This window comes from Diadema antillarum, unplaced genomic scaffold (genome assembly GCF_040938485.1).
Source record: "Diadema antillarum isolate AM-2024a unplaced genomic scaffold, OU_Dant_1.0 scf00000066, whole genome shotgun sequence".
NCBI lineage: Eukaryota > Metazoa > Echinodermata > Echinoidea > Diadematoida > Diadematidae > Diadema > Diadema antillarum.
In genome coordinates this window covers 254,989-280,129 of record NW_027270955.1, presented here as the reverse complement: position 1 = coordinate 280,129, position 25,141 = coordinate 254,989, and the positions used below count along the sequence as shown (strand labels likewise).

The following is a 25,141-nucleotide window of genomic DNA, read 5'->3' as shown; positions in this document are numbered from 1 at the left end:
GAGGGCGGCGTGTGTGGAGTGCCCGAAAAAGGCTTGCACTGCGGCGCGTTTGAACGTACGTAGAGACGTCTTTAGAATGGGACTGACTTGTAGAGAGGGAAAGCGAGGGAGGGAGATGCATCATGCAGGGGGGAGAGAAAGAGAAGTAGATAAAAATCGACTGTTGTGAAAAGTGAAAGTCGTTTGGAAGTGGAAGACTTGGTAAAGTCTTACAGCTGTGTCATCGCAAGGGGGCAAACCCGACTGGAGATGTTTTGTGGGTTCTGCCGGGAACTTTGTCCGTGATTTTCTTGTGGCAGACTTCTGCTTGGGTGCCGAGAGAGTGTAGAAAGGTTTGTCGCCGCGCGACTGCTGTCACGTGCGTGATTTCTGGCACTTCGCAGGAGGAGACTGGTATCGTGTATTCTTGAGCAAAGTGTGTATTTGCCCCATTTACTGTGTCCCAAGAAGGGATCAGTTCCAGTCTCTTTGCAGACTTTCAGGGATGCTGTCTCATCTACGTTTGTAGATGTGAAACCGTATGAGATTGATTGTCTTCAAATCATTCTTTTCTCCTTCGATGTGCTCTGCGATCATCAAGACTGGAAAGCTAGAGGTAGATGATACAATCGCCAACACCTACTTTAGTGCCCCCTGACAGTGGACAAGAAAACTTCTGCCGCATTCGGCCTCAAAATTCTTTGACCTCCGTGGCTTAAACGAGTGATCGAAACATCTCAACAGTTATGCAGATCTGGTTTCCATGGCAACAAAGTGGATGGAACATTTGAGTGTTCTCGCTGAGTGGACATGAAGGAAGTGAGCGGAGGGGCTGGGGAGCAGGCCAACGGCTGAAGTGGCTAGTGCCGATTTGGAATTTCCATTTAAGGGGAAACATTAAGCGCAGGTTGACACGCCATGTTTCGCTGGCGCAGCAACACGTGTGGGTGCGAAAAAGACCTGAATCACATTCGCCAGCGGCAGGAATTTCTTAAAGCTCGCCAAGAGTTACTGGCAGAAGAGCAGTCACCACTGAGAAGAGCATTTACATGGTAAGTAGTATGACATCTCCTACATACAAAGTACTCCATTCTTTTTTTTTTTCTCTCTCTCTCTCTTTTGAGGGCTAGAGGGTCTATGATGTACTTCTGCGTATATTTTATCAAAACTGTTTGTAGAGAATTATAAAACTTTTTGACAAATATATACATATATTTGTGTATGTTCCATATGTGATTCAATGTCCGAGTAAGAGTAAAATTGAGAGATTCCACGTTAATGATGACGGGATGATATACATTGTACTTCTACAGCAAAATTTCCGTCAGGGCACAATTGGTTAAAGGTAGTATGTAACACTTCATATTATCTTCCCCTGAAGTTTTGTTTTTGGACAAGTTTCAGTACAGCAGTAGCAAGTATAATCAATTGTTGATGAGGAGAGATTATTTCATATATTCCCTGAAGCTTTTGTTTTGTTTCTGTGTTGTTGCTCTTGTTGACTTGTTATGTTTTGTTTTGGTGTGATTTTTCTTTTTTGCCATTCTCTGGAAATCACAGCGAAGGGCTTGAGATCCCACATGACTAATATGGGTCATTGTCACGTAATCTCTGTTTGGAAGGAGCGTTTCCGTAGCCGTGCCTGTTAATCCGTACGTGGGCACTTTTTCTTTTCCCTTTCTCCGCTGACATGACCTCAATGTCTCAGAAGATATGTTTGAACTGAACCAAGGTTTCAAAGCAGAACTCCCTCAAAGTTATTCTGGGCAGTGAGAATTGGAATGGGAGTTTTTATTGAGAGATTTCTCAATCTTTAATCTACCAACTTGACAGTCATGACTTTTTCCCTCCTAGAATTTAGAAATTGGAGTCTCACAGCAGTGAAGGCAAACATTACATGTACATCAACTGTTCAAAGCACACGCACATGTATCTTGTATTAATTACCCAATGATATTTCCTATTAGCTGTGCACATGCAGCCCTTCATTTTAACAGCAATATAAGTAATAGTGGTTGATTCTGTAGAATAGAAGCCTCTTTTATGGGGATTCTGCTGATGTAGAATGTGATTGGAATGTTTTGTGTGGATTATGTAATAGGGCAACATTTCAATTAGTCTCAATAGGCGTTTTCACATCAGCTCGATAAAAATCCAAGCTCGAGATATTTTTTTATTTCCCAAGTCAGAAAATAGCGCGCTATTTCGAAACATCGGGCTGATGTGAAAACGCCTATTTAGACTGTGTCAACTGCTTTAAAAACAGAACTGTTAATGGGAGGGGTGTGGCATATACATGAAACCTAGATCTTATGGTTGACAAATATGTGATATTAGAATGTCACCTGTGCATGGGACATACATGTGCAGTACATTCACTGAATGGAGCAAAGAAGTTTACTGTATGACTGTCAATTTGCCAAGGGTCATTGATTTCTTCTATTCCTCTCTTGTTATGGGGGAAGAAAAGATTGCATTTCTAAACTTGCATGGATCTTGCTCATAGCCTGATCTTCACAGATTTTGAAATATCTCACTAGACAAATGGCAGACATGTTGCACAATTTGCATGAAAATGTTGTAAGTCCTCAAAATTAAGTGCAATATCGAAGGGGTGGGGTTTGGGAAAGCTCAGAATAAAGGTCTCGTGAACTTTATTAAACCACCAATGTATAGTAGAAGGTCATTGAGTGAGGTCAGATGAACTAAACCCTCTATGACACGTTCATTTTGCAGGTTTCAACTTTTTACATATCTTTTTGTTTTGTACCTTAAAACCTATTACAATAAAAAGATTGCCCCCCTTTTCCTTATAACATCCCCTTTTGGATTAGGATTTGGAAATATACAATATATGTAGTTTCTAGTGCATTTACACAGCAGATAGTTCACAATGCTGAATGGAATACCAGTTTACACTGACATGCGAGACTTTGACCCCGTTTACAGTGCAGGGCTGGACCGAGCCGCGGCTGAGCCGTGGCCGAGCCCGGCCTTAATTGCAGGCTCCGCAATTCTGTCCGTTTACAGTGCGGGGCTCGGCCGGGGCTTTTCATTCAAACCTTTCAATATTTTGTGGTAGTGGCACTCTGCTTGTAAACAAATGCAATTTGGTATAGTCTGGTTTTCAGACCCTTTGCCAACTGGATTCTGTGGTGTCAAAGTTGCCGTTCGGGCAAAGGCCTTTGCCGAAGGAAAACTCCTTTGCAGGACAAAACCACCTTAAACTATACTAGTTTTCGACGTTGAGGGGGTTAATAGAGAAATAGTACAGGCAGAGGGTCTGGAAGCCACACTAAAATTGGCCGCGCATTTGGCCCAGTTTGCGTTTACACTGAGAAAAGGCCGAGACCACCTCTAGAGCATGGCCAAATGCGCGGGCCAATTTTGGCCCCGCATTTGGCCTTTTGCGCATTTACACTGAAATGAAGGCGGGCTCGGCCGCGGCCGAGCTGCGGCCCAGCCCCGCACTGTAAATGGGTTCTTAGATTGGGTGGTATAAAGACCCTGGATTTGTGGTCAAATTTCTTTGTCTAGTATGAGAAGGAGGAAGTGGGATGGATGGCTACCATATTTGGCATGGACTTCTGTGTCTTTACTCTTTTCTTGCTGGTACTTGAACCTCATATGTTATGTACATCGATACAGTTCTGGCACAGTTCGGGCCTTTGTATTTCTTCCTTTTTGTTGTTATCCTTTTTGTTGTTATTGCTGCTCTGTGTTTATAGTAATGTGTACCAGTGCAGAACAGCATTGTCATTCTAAACCTTGGTAAAGTATTTTAGATTTTGTAAAGATTAAAGACTGGACTACATTTCCAAGGCACTCGACTTTTGCTGACCACAATTATATGAATATTCAAGTTGTCAACTTCATTTATCTGTCAATTTTACGTATCGTTAGTTTTATTTACACACATGTATGGCAAATGAATTTGTAGTGGTGAAATGAAGAGGGAAGTTTTCATTCCATGATATGAAATATTTTGAATGAATGATAAAATTGTAATATCATAAAGATGCAACCTCATACTACAGACATGTGATGGTGGTTTATTGGCTGGATGGGTCAAAAAACTCCATGTGGTTATATTCCATACACCTATCACAGATCCTGTCGTTCAAACCAACCCTTCTCGCATAAACCATTAGCATTAGCCGATATCCTGGTCTATGGCATACATGTGATTACGTTTCCTGCCAATGGTAGGGTAGGCATGTAGGTGTGTAGCGACCATCGGGGGCCCTCCCCATATACAGCAGCCCATACCCATAGCCTGGATATTGGGGATTAACTCATTTGCCAAAAAAACAAGTTCTTGTTTTCCGCGTGCTATCCGGGAGATATGGCCGCCCCTCTGCATCAACACGGGAGTGTGATACGTGTATATCCTCATTATTTACCAGGGGACATATTTGGAAGGATTTTCTCTTATTTTTTTTTTTCTTGGAAAGGGTTCATACTTCACTTTTTGGGGACTAATCAGATCAGATTTGTGTTTGTTTGGGACCAGTTGTCATGGACAATTGCTGATCCGACACACCTCTGTTAGAACTAGAAATTATAGGCCTACCTCTCCCAATAGCTATCATTCAGATGTGCTGGCATTGGTCCCAGTTTCTTTTGCATGTCGAAGCAGATGTTTTCAATAGTGGATTACCAGATTCACCATTCACCAGTTAGATCGTGACTATATTAGCTTCAGATGATGTGTGCAGAAGAGAAGTGGGAATATTTTGCAAACTTTTAGACAGGATGAGCGCTTAGCCGCTAATCCTCTAACCCAAAACATCGTTCTTCATCATTCCAAGTTTGATTTACGAGTGCTCTGCCAGTCACCGACGATGCAGATGTGGGGCCCATTTCATAAACTTGTTATCAATGACAACTGCCACATTTCGATGACAAATTTGCTCTCAGCCAATCAGATGCAAGGATTTCAGTAGCTTGTCACATCTATTACAACTTGTCACTGATAACAAGTTTTATGAAACGGGGCTGTGGTGTCTTCATGACTTTTGGAAGTGACCATTCTGAGGAAGATACCAAAAGTTTGTACATTTTCAGGTCTTGTGGCATTTACATTCATTTGATTTCTATTTTTGGGGAGGACTTTTTGATAGGGGGCCAGACAGAGGCACTAGCTCTGCATTTGCACTTGACACTTTGAACTTAGAGCACCAGAGGAGGAAAACTGAACGGCAAACTTCAGTGGAGCGGAAGGAAAGGAGGGATATTGCGGGGGATTGCCAACTTTAAAAGCCTGTGCTTTTGATGGTGGGATTTATAGGAGATCAGCGACTCTTTAACATGTCGTCACGCTGTGCATCTTTATTGGTGGTAATGGATATGGGTGGCCGAGTTCACCAGTAACAGATACATGCGGATGCAGCGCGAAATCTGATCCGCGGGAGTCCCCCGCACAAGCAAGAGAGCAACATCTTCACTGAAGAGCAGTTGGGGACGGATGAGCGGCCAGGGTGGTGTGATCTCGCTTTGTGGTGTGAGAAGGGATTATCGCGGCATTCACAAGAAGCTCCGAAACAATAACTATCAGTCTGAAATCTGCCCTGTGACATCCGGTCGTCGGAGCTGAGCATTAAACTCTCAGACATTGTCGAGTTTGTACAGAGTTCACAACATAGAGATGTGGATTTCCCCCAGCAATCTTTATAAGAAGTGTCATCGTCATCTTCGGGATCATCTTCAAGGAAAGAGGAAGAGTTTGAGAAACCCATGAGTATGTGGGATCACTCGCTGGCCTTAATAGGGTCCATTTCCCCTTCGTTTCGGCTTTGCCGAGGAAACTCACTAAAGACCCAGGTTTCCTGCGAATTTGCGTGCTGAAAGTTTTCCCTGCAGCATTTCACATTTCATGCGCATGAGGCAAGCTTGATAACAGAGTCTCAGCCCTTGAGTACTGTATGCACACAGGACATTTTCCTTGAACAACCCACGTCACCCTGTACAAGTGAATCTCCATTTCTATATGACTGGATTAAATGGGCTCTTGCCAAGGACCAACTCACGATACAGCTACAGTATTGTCTATGCTTGCTGTGGATAATACGCACTTGGAAATATATCCGTACATCTTGTACTATCACTGCATTCTTCTGCCATCTTGTCAAATATGATTCAAAGGTGTGTGCAACTGCAGCTGGTGATACATTGGAGCTCTAGTACCATGCATTCATTCCTGTGTTTGTATACTAAAAAGAGGATCTCACATAGCTGATGAGGAACTGATGTGCCCACCTTGATCACAATTTTATGGAATACCACGTGACAAACTTCCCTCATCCTGACATTTCTTCCTTTGACAAGGGTCTCACTTCTGGTATCTGTATGTTGTGTCATCATCCCGTGATGGGAATCATCATAGTTTTGACAAATACAGAAGTGTTCTCCTGAACTGTACTTCTGTAGAATGCAGTATATCCTTTCATATTGACACATTATCCCTGCCAGATAACAGTCAGTTTTGGTTTTGATGCTGTCGCGTGTCAAGGCAATCTGAGAAACAAGCAAGAGCTAATGATGGTGCTGAAGGCGATACAACGCTGTCGCGACATCCTCTGGACGGTGCACAAATGCAGAGGAAATATTTATGAAGTATGAACAGGAAGGATGAGTGCCTCTTTTGGATGGTGCATCGAAAAAGTGATTTGTGTTGCAGGAGATGCCTCTGACATCTAGTGTTGACTTTTGCTCCTCGATCTTCCTCACACATCAAACAAACTTTTGTATTTTATGACTCTTCTGTTTTATCTGTTGGCTCCTGTCGACCCCTGTCCATTGAATCCATTTTGTGAGTCTTTTTTTTTAATCCATTGAATTTAATATGACATCTATTTGTGGGCTTGTCTTCCAATTGATCTGGACTTGTTCTATTGTTGACTTCTGCTAGAACTTTTGTTTAACTGATGTTTCATCTGTGGACTCCTCTTCTATGCTTCGACTCTTGTTCTACCTGATAAGTCTCATCTTGGTATCAACAGTTGCAGATCCATCTTTACTTCAGGGGCAGGTGTGTCAATAGCACAATTACACACGCCCTGCGAGCTGATCCGTCTGTGCCTTGAGACAACCAATTGAAGAGGAGATAAGTGGATGCTAGGATGCACACTTGATATTCCACGGATGAATGACCGCAACGGCAAACCAGGCAATTTATCGCATGCTTCCTTTCCGATCTCCCACCCGGAGCTCCATCATGAAGTAATGTTGCTTGGTGCTAGCCCATGGACAGTGAAGACATCTCGTCCCGTTGACAAATAGATCCAGACGATCATCATATAGTGATCGACATTTTAAAAGTGATGGTAAACCACTACCAGCATACTCCTATACCAAAGGAGATGGTGCACACTTCATGGACCTCTTGGTAGTACCATTAGTCACTGGCAGTTGATTTTTGTTCATCATGTTATGATACAGGCAACCTCCATCAGGGAAAACACAGTTCTGTTGGATATACAGTATGGTAGCAAAAAACTGAAAAATGATAAATTATGTATCGTCAACAGTAAAAGTGCCTACTGTCTACGTGAGATGCAAGTACTTGCCCGTCTTGAACATCGTCTGTGTCTGTGTGTGTGTGAAATGTAATCCTCCCGCCCGATCTTCAGGAAATAATACTTTGAACTCGTCCCAGCTGGGGGATTACGCCTGCTAAAGTCTGCCCTTTTTTACAGGATATACTGATTCTTTTTGCCACACACTCTGTCTCGCTCTCTCAATTTTTTTTTTCCCTACATAAGGAGAGGGAGCACGTACTTGTAGATGCGATACATTTATTTTTAACATCACGGACATGGCGATGTGACACGGCAGCACGGTTATGACACTGAAACAAGGGCCTGTGCTCTAAGGACACACTTTAGGAACAAGTATGACTCATTGTGCACATGGGACTACAGCAAGAAAAGCATGTCCCCTATCTACCCTCAAACGTGTCAGCAGTTTCGGGGATGTTGTTGAACCTCGAAAGAATTATGCACACCGTGCGTTGCACGTAGAACCTAGTTCTTGATTTTTTTCTTTCTTTCTATTTTCGTCTGTCGTGTGGTTTGTACTACTCTGCCTGAAAACACATGTAGTTTTATAGTAGCTTGTTAAACTGGTGGAACATTTGGATTACTTTGAGGGATATATCACCCGCCGTCCGCCCATCATGGCCCAACGCTCAATGCTGAAGAAAAAAGTTGGGACGGAAAGGCGACGATGCATGTCTTGGAGCACGCCTGGGTAAGTCGATGATGATGGTGATGATGATGATGATGATGATGATGATGATGATGAATGCCGCCTCATCAATCCGTGGGCCCTCTCACTCGGGAGAAGTGTTCATCAAAGAGAAATAGATATCATGTAGGATGATGACTTCATATTAAAGTCATTGATGAATATGGATCATCTTGACAGTGACTGGCATACAGCGCTTTGGGTTTGAGTTCAACAATGCATTTGAAGGTCACTTTAAATTGATTCAAATACATGTAGAGTTTATTGATTGATGTGAAGTCAGACAAACTTTGTAGGAACTTTTTTGTTATTAGTCTCTTTAATTACAATTACAAATGAACATTGTTTGTGTTATCATTATAAACTTTTCTCAGTACTTAGGTATTATTATTTAATTGTTATTGTTTTTATTATCACCATAATTGTTGCTATTATCATTTGTCATCGGGATCATCTTATTCATAGGTGTCTATTAAAACCATCGGGCAACCATTAAAGCACATTCCAATGGGAATTGCTGTTTCGTTTCTGCTTTTGACACATCTTTCAGTTAGAAAGGTTGGGAGGTCTGCTGTGCGATGTAACACACCTACACGTAGTATCCTGTTGTTGGTATCGTTGGTATCGTTGTAAGGTTACAGGGGAATGAAAAATTACTGAATATCTCCAAGGTTCTCAACTGAAGATGAGGGTCTCTTCATACTATACTAAAGAACATTGAATGTGAAAAAAAAATGTATTTGTAAAGTGTTTATATCAAGGAAAATATGCACTGTCCAAAACTCTCCAAAACATACCAAACATTTCCTTAATTCTGAATAAGCAATTGTTAATAGCAGAGTTCCAAGACTTATGAAAATACCCATCCTCTAATTCCAATTGGAACCCAATCCATAGATAAATGATAATAACAATAATAAAGTCATGTTCATGGTGGACATGTTACAAGTTGCAGCTATTGGTATAACAATCTTTGGCATGGATTTTGAAGAAGATTATCAACAGATAGAAATTTATCGTACAGAGCTACCAGCTGGTATCATGTTTTTATGATGTTCGGCATGTTGTTTGTTTTTTAATCTCCTTCATCAAATATGAAGAAAATATGATATGAAATTTGTTCGTCTGCTTTTTCTTTTTGAGTTGAAATAGTAAACTCGATTTGGTAAACTTGATATTAGCAATATTCCCAGTTTTGAACCAGAATGGTAACCAGAATGGGATTTTGCTTGATTTTAGAATATGATTATGAAATATGTGTTCTATGATTGATGAGGAGTTAATTGTTTATGTTTCATTTTGACCTGCCGAGGTTTAACAGTAGTCCTGCATTTAGCCCATTATCTAGACATCATTGCTACTGAGAAATATTCTGCCATATAGCAGTGCCTGTTTACAGTTCTGGGGGAAGGTGGTTCATGCCCGTGTGACAACATGGCCCCCACCCTGATGAAAAGAGGGGAAAAGTGCCCCAGTCCTTCTTTTCCTAATATTTGCCTTATCAAGCCCGAATATGTGAGAACTGCATGTGCTTGCAGCTGATGCTGGTAAACAGGAAGCTGCGTGTCCTACTTTGGCATTAAACAGGAGTGAGAAAAAAATAGGCAAAAAATTAACATTTGCTGGCACAGGGGTTTTGCATGAACACCTCAGTTGGGGTTAGCCTCTTCTCCAGGCTGTACAAAAGATTTTTTTTCCCCTTGCATTTCCCGTGGTGCTGATGGTCTTTTTCACAATTTACAGAATCGAGTTTGATACGATTACATCTATTGCAGTCAATCCTGCCTCTCCCTGTGGGTACATGCACTCCCAAACACACAGCGAGACAGACAAACAAGCAGACAGATACATACATGTACCTAAAAAGACGCAAAGACAGACAGACAGACACAAGTACAAGTACACGAAGGCAGATAGATGCACACACAGACACAAACACAAAAGCAGACAGATAGATGACAGATAACACAAAAAGACACAAACATAGACAGATGGACAGACAGACAGACAGACACACACATTGCATGCACACACACAATGCATTGAACTCTACATACAATGTAGGTCAAAGTCATGCAAGATTAGGAAACTTACGCGCGTGAAATTGTGTCAAATATAATTGTCGCCTGTTCTAGACAGAGCTCTCTAATTGTATTTCCAGTACAGTCTCAATAGAATTGATCTGTACATAATGTAGAATGCCAGTTTTTACTGATATGTCCATAGTCTTGAATGAAACTAAGGAATGAAAGGATAGAGATATCACATTCTTGATGTGTTTGTTGTTGTTGTTTTTTTCTGTGATTCAAGCGCAACTGATTGACGCGAGGAAGAACAATGGTTCTTGACACTTTGTCATAATAGACATCTTATGCCAACTGAAACTTGATTGTTCCCAGCAATTTTAATGTTCTAAACTTCACTGCGGTATAACCCCCACCCCACCCCACCCCCCCCCCTGAAAACAAGAACAAAAATGTACCAAGGTACCTACCCTGATATTTGTGCCAAAAACTGAATAAAAGGAATTAACCTTGATCCTCTGTGGCTGAGTAGTCTGTTAACTCAGACACTTTGATATTTTTGCAATCACAGCAAAATGCTGAATATAGACTAGGACATACCAGACTCACTTTATGAGCATCCATGTACACACATTATAGCAAACTTACCATGGTTGCCATGTTTCATGCATTGAGCGTTGCACTAATTTCTCATGTTCTCATGAATGTTGATATCTGAAAATCTTTTAGCGGCACATAAGAGGAAGGAAAAGAAAACCGATAAAAGCCTTAACTGTTCTCTCTTAACAAACTAGGAAGGAATCTACTTTGATAGTAGTTTGAGGAGCAATCATTTATCAGATAAAATTATTCCCTTTTTTAACACAAATTCATTTGAGAGTGTGCACCAATGTAATGCCAGATATATTGCAGCCAGATATGTATCGAGGTAAACTGTTTAGTTTCAAGAAATGTTGTCTCACAAGGAAGCTGCTAGCCTATAATCTAGGCGGAGGATGCAGCTGTATATAGTCTTTGCTGTTAGGCAAAACGTCTGATGTGGCGAGACTGTTATCTTTGCTATTAATATTATAAAGCGATACATCTGATGCGGCAAGACTGCGAACAGTGGCTGTGCGCAAAGCAGCGACAGCCTATATCCACTCCTCTTGCCTTAATCGTTATTTTCTTGTTATCAAGTGCGAATGTATGAAAAACTGCCACCGATTCTCACCAATAATAAGAAAACAATGACTAAAGCAAGACAAGGGGATATAGGCAGTGGATGCTTCCACTGTTCATAGTCTCACCACATCAGACGTACATTTGTACATGTATCGATATAATAGCAAAGGCAATAGTCTTGCAGCATTATAAGAAACTTTATAGTCTAACAGCAAAGACAATAGCAGCATCCTCTGCCTAGATAGTAGGCTAGGATGCTGCACATTCTGACTTGTTCATGGTAACCATTATTTGGTGCCAGGTGAGAAGAGAAGAGGGGCACACTGCCATGTCATGGGTTGGATTGCCGAGAAATATCGTTGGGATCGGCTGAGTAGCCTTCAAGACTTCCTTCCTAGAGACAATCAAGTAGTCAACGGGTCCATGCAGACTTGTACAGTATACTATAGACCATGTCTGTAATGTATTATAATTTATGGATGTTTTTCTTCCAACATCCTAGTAACAAAGCAGTTCATTCACCTGCTTCATCCCATAAGCTTTGTAGGCAGGATTTCACTCACTTGTTGCTATGTAGGGAAAACCTCCGGCAAGCTTTGTGGTTGTTAAGGGCAACTTACGTATAAAACAAAGTATGCATCAAAGCTGAATACATTACATAACTGGTCTATTGTGATTGACTTATAGCAATCATTGTTGTTGTAAATTGTTTTTCTCTAGATTTCCAAGGAGCGATTCAAGAACTGAAGAATAAAATACTGTAAAACATGAGATCTTTGTGAATTGGAGCCGACTGGCTTTTTCACGGAATGAAAGTTTCCTGAAGTGCCTCTGACTTTCAGTGCATATAGTGTAGATGAGAACTTTTGTGTGCATTTTAATTTTGCAAATCTTGGCTCTCGGGGAAATTTGTGAAAATAGAATGCACACGAACATTCCTCGTTTTACAGTATCAGTATTCTCTTTGTGATATTTATGTGTAGGATGGAATTGCACTTCTAGGCAAAAGGAAAAATTGACTTATGGATCACGTTTAAAGCTAAACTACTGGTGTTTAGTGTACCTCAGTGCATAGACAGATTTATTTTTGATTACAAAATCAAACTGCAACATGTTGGTCATACATTCATAAAGTCAAGAGTTTTGAAACTCTAGATTAGTCCATTTTTTGAGGGAAAGGGAGCATGTAATGACTTGATATTTACAATAATTTCCATTTATTTTTTCTGTTTTAAATCCTCTCACCTAATGAGGCATGTGGGAGAAGTACATTTGAACCCTTTCATTGAAATGCCACGCTGTCACTCTTCGTTTTTTATGGCGTGCAATCCATTCTGGCCGTTGGTCAATTCAGGCGTGATTGGTAGACTCTCGATTATATGCGTGTCCCATATTTCATTACCGGCGAGTTAAATCTGCGGCCGACAGATAACGACTCTAGGGCCCTCTCATATCTCTCTGTCCTCAGTCTCTCTCTCTCTCTCCCTCTCTCCCTCTCTCTCTCTCTCTCTCTCTCTTTTAGTTTTTATGCCCCCCCCCCACACACACACACATACTTATGCATAAGTTATATGTCCGTCAACAACCTATCTGGCATGTGACGTCTCTTTTCGGTTGTACGGTTGTCGGTTGTCGGTTGTCGGGTGAAAGAGGAAGAGCTGCCAGAGAAGTGGAAGGAAGCGCAATGTTGTATTCACATTGCATATCACTCTTTCTGAGGCGTGCGGGATTATGACGTAGGAGCGATGATTTTTTTGAGCATGCCTCTACTGTTTTCTCTCCCTCCTGTGTGTACCGATATATGAGAGCATATATATCAATACATTTGTGTCACAGATCTTGTGAAATTTTGTCTTTCTACATCAGCAATCAGATCGACCAGCGGTAGTCTTTGAAGTGATTGTTTTCATTTCGCGTTGGCTGCAGTTGTACTCTTCTTGTTTTGGGGACACTTTAGCAGCGGCTCATATTTGTTTGCCACTGCTCTGCGATGAGGATATTTCCTGGATATCCGTCGATGGAGTGTGTACGTGCTCGTCCTTGTTGCGTTATATATCACCCTTGATAGGAGGAAGACCACTTGCATGAGAAGATCGAATTCGCACTAAAGTTTTATGGTAACTCTCTCTCTCCTTCTCCCTCTCCTTCTTCCGGTCTATCTCTCAATCCATCTATATCTATAATATTTATTGATCTATCACTTTATTGACCTGACTATCTGTCTATCTATTTAGTTATGTTTCTCTTTATTTATTTGTCTATCTGCCCCTCTTTCTTCAGTTGTTTTTGTTCACTCTCACTTTCAACGTCTGCCCAATCTCTCCAGCTAATAAACTCTTACGCAAACCACTTCCTGGATGCTTTCTTTTACTCTCACTTTCTTCCTGGATGTTGTCTTCTACTCTCACTTTCAAGAAACTTGAAGCGTGCGGCGCAAAGCCGGAACTAACACAAAACGCATGCGTGTGTGTTTGTGTGTCATTTACTGCAGCATTGCGTTGGTACCACTCATTAGTAACCCCGGAGTGATGGGGAGGACGGCCAAGATCGTTAATTGTCTTTGATGAGCGGTAGTGCCGTCACCAAACTCTAAAGGGGAATCCATTTCGTGATCTTCTGTTGCTTCAACGAGGAGGAATTCCCCCCCCCCAGTTGACACCTCACTGTGGATATGTGCCAACTGCTACGTCGTCGTTTTATCTCGCTTGCTTGCTTGCTTGCTGTCTCTGTTGCCCTTTTGCGTTTTCATGCCAAAAAGTGGGAATCTTCGATGTCGATTGTCTTGAACCGAGGTCATTTGGAAAGTGAAAGAGCAAAACAGAGAGAGAGAGAGAGAGGGGGAATTGCAGCGAAAAGGCTTGGCTCTGTACAGCAGTTTATTTCACTGTTTGCACATCAGTTGCTTTAACCACAGCTTACCATCGATGAAATTTGCATTTCTGATGTCAAAATCTGAGGTGGAATTCCAGAAGTGAAAAGGCGACGTGAATAGCTGCAGATTCTCGACCGGGCTTGTCACCTGAGGCAACACAATAAGTGGCAGAGCAGACAGTTACTCCCCAAACTCAGAACACCTTCTCGTTTCCAGGTTGTTTTTTCCTTCTCCTGGAGGGGTGAGAGGGAGGAGAACACCTCAAGAATATTGTAATCTCATTCTACCTCTCTTGTGACTAATCTTCGTGGCCCGGGGAAAGCGAGTCGCGTCAGCAGCGAGAGACGAGCGCCGCAGCCTCCCGCGACTCGAGATGGTGTGAGATTTAGCGTCTCATCTCTTGGATTGACTTCTTGGAGGATTAGAGCTCAAGTTCATGTGACATTTAGTAGCTGCTTTGTGATCATCATTTTTTCTTTCTTCCTCTCATTCTTGTCTTATTTTTATAGCGTCTTCTCATCATGTGGCATTTCTGACAACCTTAACTTTTCTCAGGGGATTAATCATGTTGCTGCTTTCTCTAAGAGTGCCCCAGAACATGTTTTCCTCTGTTTTTTGAAAGGATTCACTTTTTTTCAGATCTATTATCATCAAACCTTGAGGACATGATTTCTTTCCGTGTTTGGAAATGCTTGGGCAGATATCTTTGGTGTTATTGATATGTAATTGATAGCGCTACATTTTAATCTACCCGAGCTGGATTTTCGAGCGAGCCCGGGACAGGTTCAGAGAATCAGACATGAACAGACTCCATCTTTATCAGCTGCTTGTTGTGGGCTGCCGGACGGTTGACAGATAGTTGTGTCGTGCTGTTTGCGAACAAGACACTCTTGTGCATCTGTAGGATTGGAGCTATCATACACCATGGCCCCAAAGAGTAGGTTTGTACAGAGGCGGGCTATCATCAAACGGAGATATTACACCAGGAGATATATCGGGTGAGTTTCATCCACTGTGCTGTAGATAGGTAGAGAGGATTGTAGGGTGATATTTGTTGTATATAAGATATATATATATTTCCTTTTATTTCATTTCACCATTGAATGTGATGGTTCATCATTGTGTGGTGTTGAGACACCGTGTGGCATAAGCCACTCATTTGAGTAGTCACAGTTACTGGAATACTGAGCTCAGCTGTAATATGTATAACTCAACAAAGTGTAACCAGAAATACTGTAAGTACAATTTGTATATGTACCCTAATATTACATCATGTAAAGGTAGGTTTTACATACAATGACTAGCATTGGCAACACATATCAAGGGTCCAAGGGTGCGAAGCATAATGGCACATAAACACAACGGAGTATCACTTTGTGTCAAGCTATCACAGTATATCACTTTGGCCTTTGTGATAAGTAACTTCAAATTAAAGTACAAGATTGTAAACAACATGATGATATAATGCATTATATCTGCTGTACATTTGTGTTTGTGGTCCATAATTTGCGAGACCTCCAGGAAATTGTTTTAGGGATGACTTCTACCAGCGGTTGAGATGCATTTTGCTCTACATCAATGCATTGTGTCCTCCGCAGATCAGAAATTGACTACCACTTGCTAATTTTCTACCACTTTGCAAACAACTCTCTCGGGGTTGTTTGTCATGAAATCCAGGAAGTCGTGAGATAAGGATTTCATAAGTGGCCATTTTGCAAACCGTGATAAATTATGTCCTCAGTCCACCATGGTACTACTGTATTCTTGATTACCTAATGGGCAGCAGGAGCATGCATTTGAAGTCTTGCATTGTTTTGCAAATGGGATTTAGTAGATATTGTAGTGATAATGGTAATACCAATGATGACAATGATGGTTAATATTGATGATGAGGAATCTGGTAAATGATAGAGATAGTAAGTGTAGATCCAGTTGTTGCATTAATGGCAGTAATAATAGGAAAATTTCTGATCCAAGAATGGGTTTAGTTATGGCGTTAATGAAATGCTAAATATAAAATCCTTAATAATGATGATGATGATAATGATAGTGAAAGCAATAACAATAACACAAGTTACCTGTGTAGTTACCTGTGTAGTTACAAGTTACCTGTGTAACTTCTTGGGACATGTATTGGGACAGAAATCATCAAGTTGTTATCATCAAATTGGCACAAGTTTTTTAAATTTCAGTGGCCATCTCGTATTGAAGATACGCAATGTAGATTCGATGGGACAGGCCAAATTCATTTCATCTGCGTAATATCAGATGGACTTTGGGAAAGGGTTGCCAATTTGAGACTGGGCCAGGGACTTTGATTTCAAAATATAAGTTGCCAATTTAAGACTGATTGATGAAGCTGTCAAGAAGCGAAAGTAAAACCAAAACAATTAGACACGAACAACAAAGGTCTCAAATTAGGAAGAACATTTTATTGAATTTCATGATTAGAAATGCAAGCATCAAATATCATGATAAAAAGGTACACAACTAAGCAGAGAAAGCCACTGAAATGTAGTATATGTGGGACTGAATGGGTTAGTAAGGGGAATGTATTCTAGGGACAATGGATTTACTTATAAATGTCATCTTGATAGTCTTCCAAATGTTTACCATCCTGCCAAAAGTAGTTTGTTAATATAGTAGGTTTTTTTTAATGGTCAGCAGTTTATCTTTATTTTTATATCAATACCTCATGTGACCAACCTCTAGAGATGGAAAGAATGCTTTTAGAAAAAAGGAAGCTTCCCAATGGATATTTCAAACACTTTGGGAGTATTAGCTCTGTTAAAAACCTTGTGATGAGCGGGATTTTTGCTAGTCCATGAGAAATATTTTGGCTTGCCTCCAGCAGAATGACTGTGGAGAAATGGTTTTTGCCAACAAAATATCATATTTTCTATTTTTTCCCCCACAAGAGGGACATTGACATTGTCCTTTAAAGTTGGATTATTGGATTAAGTAATGTAAAGAGTGTTAAAATAAGCACACTTTCCTTCAGCTAGATTGAGACAGAGAGGCTATCATATGAAATGCTTTGTATTAGATGTTGCTGTAATAATTATCCTTTTCATTTTTTTTTTCTCTCTTTTTTTTTTTGGGGGGGGGGGGGGTCAAAATATCTGTGCTACCCTCACCTAACCACAATGCAGGAGCTGTGTGTGTTGTATGTGTGTGTGTGTGTGCTGCTGTATTATTTTTTAGAATTTTGTTCTACAGTTTTTGCCTTAATTTTATAATTGTAGAAGTGAGAATTTTGATGCGATTAAAGTCAGTACTTCAGGGTCAGTTTCACCGATATTTGCTTGTTAATTGATTCATGGATAAGAGAACTTTAATGTACACAGTGTAATATCTTCAGAATATTTGCTTGTCATCCCTTTTGTGTAGAATGCAAATTTTGGCCAAAAAAATATGCACAACGCGAAATATTTTACATGTACATTTGCTATGGTAGGTGTAGCCAAGAGTATGTCGTCGGTTGAGAATGATAAGGGCGTTAAGTGACCACAAAACCCATAGTGTTCAAGAAGACTTAAAGCCCTTCTCATTCTCAACAGACGATGTGTGCTTGTTATGTAGTCTGTGCTCCAGACTCACATATTCTTCCATCCAGCAGGACAACTTTCATCAGTGAGGTGTTGGACACTTCCTAAGGATAATTGTGTAATGTATACTTTATGTTTTTTTTTTTGTGAACTAATGGAAGTAAATCTCAATTGAACTGAACTTGAACAAAGTACTACAGTGTCAAGGGGCCTGGTGAGAATTTCCTTGTGCAAAGAGGAGTTAGCCTTTTCCCAGACTGAAGTATACTTTGAAAACTGTGACAGAAAACAGGCCCACTCTGGAACATCAGTAAATAAAGGACCTTACTTCCCACATTTTGTGTCTTTACCAAAGCAACGCTGCAGCTACATGTAAATGTGTACTGATTTTCCGTCAACTCACTCACGCCTCGCGTCATCCATAAACAGGGCAGCGCCAGGCCCGTAATGGAGGGAGGGTATCACAGTGTTGCAGTCGTAATGAGTACTGTGTTTGAATAATTACCATGTTGCAGTGACGCTGAGATGAGTCAAAAACAGATCATCAAGGTTTCTCACTTCTGTTTTTTTTTTCCTCCCCCAATGCACCCCTCAGTGTACAAGCATCTATCCTTCGCATCCAAGAGTGTCATGGTTTAGTTTTGATTGAGGTGGGGATTCAGCTTTTAACCTTTTTTTTTTTTGTTGAGAAAATTAGAAACCTCTTTATGACATAAATGTGAAAGAGTGTGCAATTCTAAGAGGAATTAAAAGTTTATGTGGCAAAAATTGGTTTTTAAATGGCTGAAGTATCCAAAAATAAAGAGGTGTCAGTGAAAGATGGGACCCACCTTTTATTAGGACCACTTTATTCTGTCGTTTGTTTGTTTGTTTGTTTTTGATATCTTGGCCACCTCAAAACCAATTTTCATCACATAAAACTTTTAATTCCTCTTAGAACTGTATGCTCTTTCATATGTCATATGAGGTTTTTAATTGTCTCGGAAAAAAGTTAAAAGCTGAATCCCCCACCTTGACCAAAACTTTACCATCCCTTTTAACCCATTGAGGACGAGTCCCAAGTATACTCGGGCAGGTGTCTATGGAAAGTGTGTGTTGTAGCAAAAACAGTCAGTTCTCAATGGGTTACTGTATACGCCGTTATTTTCGCGAGGGTTTAATTTTCGCGAATTTCGCGAATTGCAGTTGGATCGCGAATTTAACAACACGCGAAATTGTCTCCATGCGCTTTGTTGATAGAGCATCGGCGTCAATGCGTGAAAACAACACCTTCTAAAATGTCTATGACCTCGTCATTCGCGAAAATATCTGTATGCGAAAATAACGGCGTATACAGTAACTTATTATATCTTCCTTCTGATCTTCAAACAGAATATTTTGAACTTTTCTGCTCTCTCAAAATTTCTTTGGAAGAGGACAGCAGCCATTATGAAATGTGCCAAGAAAGATACACTCTCTTCAAGGGCACCTTTCCATAATCAAAGTACTGATGTGAATTATTGCTATTCTTCATGTAACTCCCTTATCAGCTGGAATGGCCTCAAAGTTGTTTAAATGAATTTGTACATTTGTGCTGGCATATCCAGTGTAGAGAAAGTGTTTGACGTTTTCCTGTAAAATTGCGCTCTTCCACATTACCGAAAGTTAGCACAGTGGAGCAGTCCAATCGGTATTTTGCCCATTCCAGTCAAAATGACATTTTCTTATCAGAACTATATGGATTTGAAATGACCTACTTATTCTAAAAAAAACAACAACAATGACCACATCTGCGATTAAGATTTATGGGTTTTTCATCTTGGATGATTAAGTACCACCAATAAATTATCCATGCAGTTGCATTTCATTAATTCCTATTTCATTCTCATCACTGCTGTTAACCACAATTGGCATATTGAGGAATACTCCCATTAATCATGAAAGCCCATGGAATAAAAATCAAATCGAAATAGTGACTGTTTAATGTTGCGACTAAAAAGAGGGATTGAATGGGATATCCATTTGTGATGTAGAGCTGAAATGAAAAATCAACAAATTATTAAATGCCTCCTAACAGCTGTAAGGGGTCACTGCATATTGCAGCCCTCAGATTAGAGCCGACCAAAACTTGACTGGGCGGAGTCAATAACATAAGGAGTGTGCATGCGGACATATCCTGTACTCTGTGCATAACCACCCATTCACTCAATAAGACTGCCTTCCAAGCCCTTTTACAGGGTATTGAAATGAAAGATAACAAAAATCACAAGACATAATTTGTTGTCTGTGTTTAATAGCGCTCTCAGTTTCTGCAAACAAAGGAAAGTCTCTCGAGGACTTTCAGAGAGAATTTTGTGAGAAACGGCGGCTTCAACTTTTTTATATCTTCAAGTTTTGACTCTTGATAAACAGAGTGGAAATAAATGAATAGAACAGTGAGGAGACTTGTGAGTCAATGATATTTATACCTAGTTTGCATGTTGGGTGGTGATTAATAAGACACTGCTTTGTGGGAACTTGTAAATATTTGTACAAGTTTCTTCTTTTGTATGAAAACTGTAGTGTGTAGTGTGCTAGTTAATAACACACTGATTTGTGGGAATTTGTAAATATTAAAATACCAGTTTCTATTGTTATATGAAAGCTCAAGTGTGTTTCTTTTTTTATGTCTGATTTCAGTGAAACTTTTCCAGTTCTGTCTGTTTGATTTTCTTCTTCTTTTTTTTTTGAAATGCCTTTAGTCCATGAGCCAAGTCTGAAAAAGCCCTTATTTTTCGATTTGGTTGCACCCCCGGAGGGCCCAAGATTTTTTGTTTCCAAAAGATAGGTACAAGTCTGTAGTTCATGGAAATGACATTTTTTACCTTGAACTCTTGATCGTTACCATGGCAACGCAGTTGATCTATCACAACCTTTGGTAGTGTGTGCCATTTCAGTGTCAAATCAAGAAATTGGGTTAAATAGTTCAAAGTTTATTTGTTATGAACATATTCTTAGCATATAAGTAGTATTTTGTAAGAATGTAGGTTTAATAAATTTCTTGAAAAATAAGTGGTTTAAATGAACATGAGTGTTGCATTATGGGTACTAATGCCGTTTGAATGTCATGTGACTCGTTTCATTATAAGTCATATCAATGCACTGTCAAAATTTTAGTAAATGTTATCTTATATTGGCATTATTCAATTAAAATGGACAAAATTCGTTATAACAGAGCATATTCATAAAGAATAGTGTCTAATGACTTCAATTTTCCCACATTGAGGCAGACTACCAGTTTGTTACCATGGCAACTGAAATCATGTAAAGAGCATAAAAACGTGATTCTGCCTACACAAAGCTCCAGTAAGGGCAATAATGTCTGTGAAGTGTACAGTCTTAAAACCAAAACTTCATTAAAAGTTATTGACTGTCCCAATAAATGACCAAATTGATTGACCTATGTACAATTAAATATTTTTGTCAGGTCAGTGTTCAGTGTCATTTCTAGGTCATTCTCAAGGTCATTCTCAAGGTCATTCTCAAGGTCATATGATACAGTGACATCTTGCAGCTTTATATCATGGTTATGTAATAAACACTGCAAAGAAAATTAAAAAAATATAAGATATTATACTAAGCAATGCTGAAGGAGCACCATGACATCAAAAAATAAGTTTTCAGATCATTAGAAAAGCGCCCTCTTTTGTCCAAATATTAAATAATACTTCTACATCTGAAGGAAATAAAGATGGCGGAAATGGCGGAAATATTTCTTTGATGCATGATCCAGGTGTAAGTTGTTTTTGTCGTAAGGGAGAAAGCTAACCAGCTGATACACCCCGAACAGAGAGCATTGATTACAATAGGTAAGTGTTTACAAAGTTTGTGTTAATCTTTGATCTCAATATTTAGAACTAGAAAACCAAGGTCTTGAAAGATTAGTCCCATATATTAATTTTCATGTAAGTTATATGAACTTTCATCAAAGGCTAAAGCATAGTCTTTGTTAAATCTCTGTTTGTGCAAGCTATCAAAAAGGAAATCACTTGTTCAGATTAGGAGCGTTGGCATTGTGACAAATAGATAACGATAGTCAGAGTAAAATCATTATATCTGTATATCATCAAGATTAGGTCAAGAATATGGACCAATGCAAGAATTAGGTTCAAAACTGTTTTTTTTTTTAAATTTACACCAAAATGTTAAATCAGGACCAAGATCACGATCACGTTATGAGCTGATGAATAAATAATTATGTTATCAATACTACGATTATTGGTCTTTGCTAGTGAACAAATCCTTTTACCCTATCCTAATATTATAGGGAGTATACAGTACTGGTTGAGGTGGGGATTCATATTTTGAACATTGCGAAGTGAGATAATGAGAAACCTTTTATGAAATATGAAAGAGCATGTAATTCTAAGAAGGATTCAATGTTTATTTGATGAAAATTGGTTTTCAAATGGCTGAGATATTCAAAATAGTGATAATGATAAAAGGCGACAGGCCACAACTTTATTAGGATCTCTTTGTTTCACCTTGTTTTTGGATATCTCAGCTATTTCAAAACCGATTTTCATCAATTAATAAACTTTTGATACCCCTTAGAATTGCATGCTCTTTGACATCTCATAGAGTGGTTTCTGAATATCTCGCAAAATGTTAAAAGCTAAATCCTCACCTCGACCAGAACTGTACACACCCTTTAAGATTTAGAATATGATTAAGAACATCATAAGGCTCAGGCACATATTCAATTAATATCAGGAATAAGACTTAGTGACCTAGACTGAGTCTAAGATAAAATATGAGGACCAAGATTATGGAAATGCTATGATCAAATTAAACAAAAGAAAAACCCAGTCAATGTTGATCAAAATATTAAAACGCTGAACAAAATGGGAAAATACCGGAATCAAGATGATAAAATTTGATATAAAGCAAAACATTCTCATATTTAAGAACAAAGTCAGTATGATTTAAACCAAAAGGAATACCAGATCTAGATCAAGGGCGCAATGGACATAGTGATCGCTACTTAGTCCAAGCTACTTCTAGATTCCATGGCACAAGGTTGGCAAAGGGCCCATTGTGCCACCTCCGTGTATTTTCGTTCTTTTTCACGCGATTGCTCTAAAATTTGGCGCAGATGTAAAACAAGTCATGATCTAAATTTGGTTCCATAAGAAATTTCAATAGTGATATGGTGACCTTCAGATATTCATTATCTGAAGGTTGCCACGTGCGGGCGCTATTTCATAAAACGTGCCACAAAGTAGTGAAAATGTAGACCATCACAATGATTTACATTTTTTAAAAATTTGTTTTAGCCAAAAATATTTTAAAAAACACACAAAAAATAACTGTCAAACAAAAATATACAGGATTTTCATTTCCATGGAAAACCTTTATTTCCACAAGATCTTCCTTTAAATCAGTTTCATAAAATCTCAGGGAATATTTCATTTAAAGTATTTTTATTTAAATTTGCACTTAATGTCGCGTTTTATATCACCAGTAGACGCTTAATTTATATTATAAACTTGTTTGTGTATGAACTCTTTTTTTGTCAGATATGGATGCCTTTTCACTTAATGTATCCCACCAGCCGGTCAAGCGGTCAGTTGTGAGTGAGAGTACTTCTCCATCTATTCACGTTGGACCACTACCTGAAAAGCAAACAACTAGAGCTAGCATCGCTCCAAAGATCTCAGGAAATGTATCTTTTGCCAAGCAATGACCTACGTCAAGTCACACTGAGGTAGTAGGGTGGCAGAGACTCTTGTAACTTGCCAATCTCAGGAGGTTGCCGAAAACATCCAAAGAGCCGCAGAAGTCGCAGAAGATGAAGAACTCCTTATACTAGCCATCAGAGATCTCACAGTCACGCTCATCAGATACCATAAGAGTTGTCACAAACGCTTCAGGAAGCGTAAATTCTTGGAATGCTTGGCTCAGAACGATGCTCACATTACAAGCTCATATTATGGTGCATTTGATGCCTTACATGCCTACATCAATACTGAAATATTTAAGGATATGAAGGTAATGCAGATGGCTGATCTTCTTGGGAAGTTCAAAGAGCTCCTCTTTGATGCTGGCACTGAATCTGACAATCGATCAGAAAAACTTAAAAGAAGAATAGTGAGCCACTATGGAAATCAGTTGTCTTTTTGGCATCCGAAGAATTGTTCCGAGTTTGAGATGGTATTCCTTGAAGAGGTACAAAAAAGGGCCAAATTGCTGAGGCAGGTGTGCAGTCTTCATCTACAGTACTTCTGTGGAAGAAGAAGCATGGAGCAGCGACATCATCTCATATGATGAAAGTGAGGAAAAAAGCTTGCAACATGTGGCAGTTATCGTACAACAGGCTCTACTTCAGGTGAATCCAGCGGTCTCCCAACCCATTACTATAGGCCTGAAGATATAGATGAGAACAATGTTCACATTCTGAATTCTGTGTATAACCTGCTGGCCTGCATTATTCACGGAAAATGCGAGTTTCAAGTAGATCAGTGGGTTTCTGTACCAGCTACCATCCATCGTCAAGTCCTCTCTATCAGTCAAGATCTCATACGTGCTGTGAGTCGGGGCGAGTAAAAACTCCAAAGCATGTGGCACTTCCTTTCCTTGTCAGAACCCTAGGTGGATCTTCAGAAATGATAACTGTCTTGAACAGAATGGGTCATGGTTTGTCTCACACACAGGTAGAAGAGATGGCAACTTCGCTTGAAGAAAATGTCTCAAAGACTTACTCCAATTTGCCAAGCAACTGACAAAATGGTGTATTTGAGACATTTTGTTGGGATAACAGTGACCTTCAAGAAGAGACGCTCTCTGGACGTGGAACTACACACTGCCCTAGTGGCATAGTACTACAAACTAGACGTCAAGAAACAGGGCTGTCACAGTCTTCCACCAATGCTCAAAACACAAAATCTGACGGCGCCATCAACAATCGCAGGCGTTCCATTAAGCCCCAGCCAAATGCAGTGATGCCGTACCAATCAGTTCCAAGGAAAGGACCAGCTGGAGAAACTAGCAGTTGATCAAGATCTTCTGACAGCATCATCTTCTAAAAATGCTATAGCAAGGAAAAATGACTTTGCTTGGTTCTTGACTAGGTTGGCGCCTGAGGAAGTGATGTTCCAAGAATGTGATGACAAACATCAGAATGTCCCCAGCTGGACTGCTTTTAACAGGCTTATTCAGGAGAGCGTACCAAGTCTGAGCACTATCAGCTATTGCCCGTCAATCAATGCCAGCCCGACGGAGATGTAGGGGGTGTGCATGGCTGCATTGATGAAGAGGACTCATCCCCTACCACGTCGCTACCGGAGAGT

The 25,141-nt window shown here is 39.9% G+C and overlaps 1 protein-coding gene across 1 annotated transcript in view; it reads left to right on the top strand.

The window, feature by feature from the left end:
- Nucleotides 1–715: 715 nt before the first annotated feature.
- Nucleotides 716–25,141, top strand: part of LOC139716559 (uncharacterized) — an 88,886-nt gene continuing 64,460 nt past the window's right edge. Inside the window, exon 1 of the mRNA XM_071628095.1 lies at nt 716–1,031. Within this exon, the coding sequence (XP_071484196.1) occupies nt 898–1,031 (134 nt within the window). The 5' untranslated portion in view covers nt 716–897. The remainder of the gene's footprint in view (nt 1,032–25,141) is intronic.